Here is a 6749-nt window from a genome sequence, read left to right as displayed (position 1 = left end):
CCTGCTCGTGCTGCCCCTCTGGTCCCTGGTCCTTTGCCTCTGCTGCTCTGGTTAATCTCGGTCGTTCTTCCTCCACGGTGGTCCTCTACATCTATTGTTCCTCTGGTCCCTGCTCGTACGCATCGCTTGGTTTCTGGTTTCTGCTCTGCTGAAGGTAAATATATGTTATTTGAATATTGTTACCTATATTGTTCTTCAATATTTTTGTTGTCTATGAATTTTTAAGTTTTCTTAATTTTTGGTGTCCTAATTGTTACTTCCTAAGGGTTTTCTTTCTGAATTTGTTCTTGGTTATGATTTTGGTTCTAATTATTTGGATCACTCTGTACGATTAACACTTAGGAAATTGACGTTGATTAATCACTCAATTTTGATTCTAATTATTTGGTTCTGAATTTGTTGCTTAGGTTTTACAATTGAATCAATGTTGGATCACATGAAACAATTACTTGAGACACCAGGTTCAAAGCTGCTCTTTGGGGGCAAGCCTTTAGAGGGTCATTCTATTCCACCTATTTACGGTGCTATTAAGCCCATTGCTATTTATGTTCTCCTTGAGAAAATTGTGAAGGACAAGAATTATGAGCTTGTGACAAAAGAAATTTTTTGACCTTTCCAGATACAAAAATAAGGGCTATAAACATGAAAATTTTCAAGTGTTTTCCCCTCTTTAAATTATAATATCAATATACACTTTGTATGAGATAAATGAGTTCTATTCCTTTATCCAGATAATTACTAACTACAAAAGCAGTCAAATATCAACCGTGTTGGATACGTTGGAAAAATGCATGCACATTTAACTATTGTTGTAGTTTCAAACGATCCTCTCTTTTTACAGGCAAGCTTTTCTAACTCATATTGGAGTTACACATTTACCTTGATACTTTTATTCGCACAACAAAAATATAGATGTTTAGCTTCGGATTAAGGTTTATACTACATGCCAATCTTGGAAATTTACTGTAATTTTGCTATACTTATGTGTTGGATTTTCAATCTAAAGTAGTTAACATTTTCAGGAAGTCATTGGTAGATCAGTGAATGGTACAACTTATACTGGACCTCCACAAAATCATTGGTAAGTGCATGATCTTTTGGATCCTTTTTAATTCTCATTTAATTCACTACAAGAAATTACTGGAATGGAGACCAATTTAGCGACCGATTTAGCGATCGATTCTGGTGTTCGCTAAAACCTTGGTCGCTAACCGTTAGCGATCGATATTAGCAGCCGATTTTAAACCAATGCTACCAAACTAGTATCAAACGATATTGGTCGCTAATAAAATCGGTCACTAAATGGCGACCACTTTTTTTGTCGCTAAAGTGGTCGCTGAGAAAATTGGTCGCTAAATAGCGACCAACTTCTCGGTCGTAAAATCGGTTGCTAATAAAATCGGTCGCTGATGTCTGACCTGAAATCTAAAATTGGTCGCTAAATCAGTCATTGTTATTAATTTTTAATTATAGATTTTTACTAATTATTCACAATATCTGTATCGAAATATAGAAATTAAAAGAGACAAAATTCATAAATATTCACAATATCTATATCGAAATATAGAAATTAAAAGAGACAAAATTCATAAATACATCAAATTTATTATCTACAATTCAAATGTACATTGAGGGCTTACAATCCACAATCCAAATTCATGGTACATGGTACATTTACTACTTATATCTTACAACACTAAGCCTGTAAATCTACATTGATATTCTGATTTACAAAAAAGTAGCACATAATATTGTATGCAGTTAAGAAAATGAGATTCTGAAAGTAACATGGTCAGGAGTGCTTATGGAATCAGAAAGCTTTTCACACTGCTCTGACTAGTTAAAAAAGAAAAACTAATGCAACTTGATACACCTGGAAAGGGAAACATTAAAGAAGCAATCAGATATATGACATAATAGAAAACTCTCATCTTCTAAGGAAACTTTTCGAGACACCCACAATCAGTAAACAGAGTGCCCTATTATATAAAATTTTGTATACTATAGATACATCAAAATAAAATTCTTTAAAATATTGTGAATGCAATTATATATTATCATTTAAATATTCATTTACTATAGTCAAAAGTGTGATCTGAGTAACCATGTAGCACAGTAATTAGCATAAAAGGGTAGAAATCGATACATTGTATGTAAGTAGCAAATTAAAAGTGTTGATTTCTCAGTGGTGCATGCTGCCAAACACAGTCATCATTCGCTAAACTCTTAACACTTAAAAGTAATGATGGCAACGGATAGTTCAATTAGTATTAAACTAATTTCTTTTTAGGTGCACCAACAATTAAAATCAAAGTGTTAGATCATGATAATATATGTGCAACAAAACAGCATCAGTTAAACATCAAATTATTTATTTTCGTTCTTAATTGAGATTTTTAATTAAATCATGAAAAATCAATTAGCAGCACTTTTTTTATTATTTTATCATTTCTAAGTAGTAGTGATCACAAACATGATTGCATAAATATATATGTAACATCTACAAAAGTTAAGATTGACAGAAGACACAGGAAATATATTATAACCAATTTCAGATATATAGATTAAGAAGGAACTAGCAAAAGCAATCCTAATTAAATATGTTAGTAAATTAAAGTTCCATGCATGTTTTGTAAGAAAGAAAAAAGAGAATACAATACATTTACCTAAAAGATATGGTAATGAACGAACTTGCAGAAGAAGAATATGATTAATTACCAGCATTGTACTTTTTTCTTGATGATCATAGTTACCAGAGAAAGTTCTCTAAAGTGTTTAGTGCTAACATAGGTGAGTGAGCAAGTAGCATATATAAAAAAACTCTCATCTTGAAAATAGAGAAAAATCAAGGTAAATGACTATTGAGAACTTACCATAGAGTGCATCACCCTTTTTAGCCTGTGCAAATTCTGAGGGAGCACCGGTGATGGAATACAGTGTTACTCGACCAACACGAATATTCTAAACCAATCAAAATCACATATCTCATTATACATATATCATAAGAGCCAAGTAGTAACCAACAACACTAGCAAACTCAAACAATTCATTCAAGGCACTAAGTATGTGATCTTAATTAATTAATTGAGCATTAGGAAAATGATTTGGATATATGGCTATACAACGTCAATTACTTTTTGTTAGATAATAATCATTTCTCTCCCTTTTCCTAAAGATCTTTCAATAAAATTTTGACCACTAAGGTATTTAAAACATAACACACATAACATAACATAATCATCCTTAAAGCCAAGAGTTCCAACACCAACCTGATACTTCATAAGCTTCTCAGCATGCTCTCTTTTTTCTTCACTTGATTCCTTAAAGAACCTGCAACTTTCAACAAAATATAATACACTCAAATTTAAATCCCATTTGAGAAACAGAAGAAGTGAATTCACAGATGTATGTTACTTACTTTGCAAATCCCTTGAGAGCAATGTCATCTCTGTCAAAGTATGCAAACAAAGAGTGGCACACATAGGAAGCATTGTACTCCATACTGCATTCATGCACCAAATAAATCAGACTAAGCGCATGAGAAGAGTATCATTCAAGCCTTGTGTGACCAATGGAATTATTGTCTTTGTGGAAATTTGTTGCATTACAAAGTTTAAACATTTTTTCTTAGAAGTTGTTCCTAATAAATGTTCATTTTTTATAAAATGATGATATGATGAACATTTTAATGTGTCATGTTGTTGTGCAGTAAAACATTTGTAGCAAAGATTCGTAATGATTTCTTGTACTTGTGATAAAGCATTCACTCATTCGATGCATTTAATAGTAATGGCTTCTTAATGAATTGACTGATAATATTGAATCTCCACTTAAACAAGAATAGATTTGATTATCAGATCATTCACTTGATTTGGCTGATACACTAATAGGAATATAAAGAGACACTCACATAAGAAAATGATCAGAACCTGCTTTGATAAATACACAATGATGTGTTCAACATTGTTGCCATTCTTTTTAGCTTTGAAAATAGAACTGAAAGGGATAAACTCAACTTGAGCAAAGTTTGATATCAAAATAACAATACCACAATGAAAAAATTTTTAAAAAAATACTTACATGCTCACCAAGTTGTAACTGCCACAGAAGCTGTCCTAATGCACATTCTAATGGTTGAGTCCATAATGAAATTAGATCCTTATCTTGACCATAGTAGTTATCTATCTCTTCAGGCCCCTAGAATAAAACGCAAACATGCCCCATATTCAATCATTTATTAACCAAATCCTTAGTATGATCTATACATAAAATTTAATTTTATGGACTTATTATAATATTTGAATGATTAATTGATTAATCCACCTCATCAACAGCAGCTTCATCATTCTTAATAATCACAGTGACTTATTCCCGATCATCAAGGTTTGGGGCTTCATATCCAACAAAATTAGGACCATTGTTCCATATAATCAAAGGGTTCTCCTTCCTTGCATTTGATCCATTCACATTCTCCTTATTATTGAACCTTGTTTTCTGAGATAAACACAATGGCAACAAACAAATCCATACTATTACAACAAAAGAATACTAAAATAAGTATAATTAACAACCAAAATTAGGTGATTATGTAGACAATAACTAAGGAAATTTGTAACTACACATTAACAACATTCTTTCTCAACAAACCATAATACTCCTCAATCCTCATATTCAACTAAAGAAATATCCAATTAATTAATTAGTTAATTAATAATCAGTATTAAGTGACAAGTGGTGAATTTCTAATCTCTTAACTTCTTACCAACTGAGGCCATGCATCAATGACACATGCTTCCACGGTGTTCAGCAAGCACTCATATTCTCCATGATGCACCAAGTCCTTCCTCAGATTGTATACAACAACAAGAAGCAAAGTTCTGCAACAACAATTGTATGCTTATTTTCTGATTCGAAGTTCAATTTCAAAATCAGTAAAAATAGAACAATTAATTACACACAGAAAACAAATCAAACATAGCAAAACTTAAATCGACAGGGAGAGAAGGAGAATACCTTCTTGCGACAGAGCAATAAGGAAAGGCGATATGAGATAGAGGCGACAGCGGAGAGTGAGATCGAGATCAAGGTGAGAGAGATCGTTAGAGTTAGATCGAGATCGAGGTGAGAGAAATCATAAGAGCTTGACAGCAAGAAAAAGGTGAGAGACGGTGAGCTAGTGACAAAGAAGATTGTAGGCTTCAGGTAGTAGACGACAGCGGCAACGGCGATGACGGCAGTGACGGCGCAAAATGGAGAGGGTGTTGTGCTTTCGGAGGTGATCACATTAGGGTTAGTGAGAAGTGTGAGGGATCTGAGGATGGTGTGGCTAGGTTAAGGTTAAATTAACTCAGTAACTTCCTTTTATTTAAACTAGAGACCAATTTAGTGACCGATTAATTTATAACACTATTTTTGTATTTCTGTTGCTAAATTCAGAAATAGCGACCGATTTAGCGACCAACATCTTTAAAAAAACATTTTATAATTGGTTGCTATAATCGATCACTAACTTAGCATAGCGACTGAACTAGCGACCAACTAGTTTTAGCCTATTTTTTTGTTGGTTGTTAAATCGATCGCTAAATTAAAAATAGCGACCGATTTTGTGCCCAAAAGAACCAAAGACGAAATTTTCTGTTTTGGTTGCTAAATAGGTCACTAAACTAAAAAAGAATGACCGATTTTAGTGACCAACTTCATTTTAGTCGAAGAAAAATATTATCGGTCGCCAAATCGATTGCTATCAGTGATCATTTTTGTTGGTCGCTAAAATCGGTCGCTGAATGAAACTTAGCGACCGATTTAGCGATCAAAATTTGTTTACTCCTATAAATCTTATATTGGTCGCTAAATCAGTATTTTTTTTATCGCTATTCTAGTAGTTTCTTGTAGTGATTTTGGAATGGATTATTGAGCCTTCAATTTTGCCAAAAATAAAATGGTGCTCTACTTGAATTATTGAAATAAGTAATTCCTCATTTGAATATTCCTTATCTTTCAATAAAATCAAGGCCATGGTAAAAGATTTAGGATTTTGTTATAATAAAATTCATGCCTATCCCAATGATTGCATTTTGTTCTGGGATATATATGAAGATGATGAATTTTGTCCAGTTTATGAAGCTTCCAGGTACATAAAAAATGTTGAGGTAGATACGAAAGTTAATAAGTTGAAGAAAAAATCTGTGCCTGCAAAGGTTTTTTGAGGCACTTTCTCTTGATTCCAAGGCCTAAAAAGCTGTTCATGTGTTTAAAAACAGCTGAGAATAAAAAGTCTAAAGAAGCGGCAATTAGAGCTTTTTAATCCATATTTAGGAAAGAGAATGTGGGGCGAGTGCGATGTCACGGAAGAGTTACCACATCAACTTTGTTGAAGAAAAATGAAAAAATTACCACCCTTAAGCAACAACATGTAGCTAAGAAAGCAACATTAGAGGGTAAGGTCGATGTGATGCAAAAAGAAGTAGATGAACTAAAATCTCTTATTAAGATAATGCTGTAATAAAAAAGTTCATGAGTAGACCTTGAGATGTTAGCTGTTCAATTAGAAAGAACTTCTGGTAATCCAAATAATGATACTAATGAAGAGGTATTATTTGTTGTTAAAGTTGCTATAAGTTATCATATGTTAAATAATAGTTAATTTATGTTAGGATTAATTTAATTATTTTGTGTATCCAAATAGAAGAATGTTTTATATACTTTTCTCTTCTCTTTCTCAAACATTTTTTTAGTAAATATTATTAGTA

The 6749-nt window shown here is 32.5% G+C and overlaps 1 protein-coding gene and 1 long non-coding RNA gene across 9 annotated transcripts in view; one reads left to right on the top strand and one right to left on the bottom strand.

Annotated features, from left to right (window-relative positions):
* Positions 7-847, top strand: LOC110269015. 2 transcript variants are annotated; one of them, XR_002357885.1, is made up of 3 exons: positions 7-154; positions 408-461; positions 732-847. It is a non-coding gene; the product is annotated as an uncharacterized LOC110269015 (long non-coding RNA). The 2 variants fall into 2 exon arrangements; XR_002357884.1 differs by lacking the exon at positions 732-847 and having other exon boundaries at positions 408-705.
* Positions 1553-6749, bottom strand: part of LOC107625846 (ferritin-1, chloroplastic-like) — an 8109-nt gene continuing 2912 nt past the window's right edge. Inside the window, exons 1-9 of one of the 7 annotated variants that reach the window (XM_021116242.1) lie at positions 5014-6696; positions 4763-4877; positions 4324-4494; positions 4089-4197; positions 3930-3996; positions 3419-3502; positions 3270-3336; positions 2874-2961; positions 1553-1873 (exon numbers count right to left, since the gene is read on the bottom strand). In XM_021116242.1, the coding sequence (XP_020971901.1) occupies positions 1803-1873; positions 2874-2961; positions 3270-3336; positions 3419-3502; positions 3930-3973 (354 nt within the window). In that variant the 5' untranslated portion in view covers positions 3974-3996; positions 4089-4197; positions 4324-4494; positions 4763-4877; positions 5014-6696 and the 3' untranslated portion in view covers positions 1553-1802. Of the gene's footprint in view, positions 1874-2873; positions 2962-3269; positions 3337-3418; positions 3503-3910; positions 3997-4080; positions 4198-4323; positions 4495-4762; positions 4905-5013; positions 6697-6749 lie in introns of those variants that run through there. The other 6 variants (XM_021116241.1, XM_021116239.1, XM_016328576.2 and 3 more) reach the window with 6 other exon arrangements.

The sequence above is a fragment of the Arachis ipaensis genome, chromosome B02 (genome assembly GCF_000816755.2).
Source record: "Arachis ipaensis cultivar K30076 chromosome B02, Araip1.1, whole genome shotgun sequence".
NCBI classification, from domain to species: Eukaryota; Viridiplantae; Streptophyta; class Magnoliopsida; order Fabales; family Fabaceae; genus Arachis; species Arachis ipaensis.
Note: the sequence above shows the minus strand (reverse complement) of the source record. Positions and strands in the feature narration are given on the sequence as shown.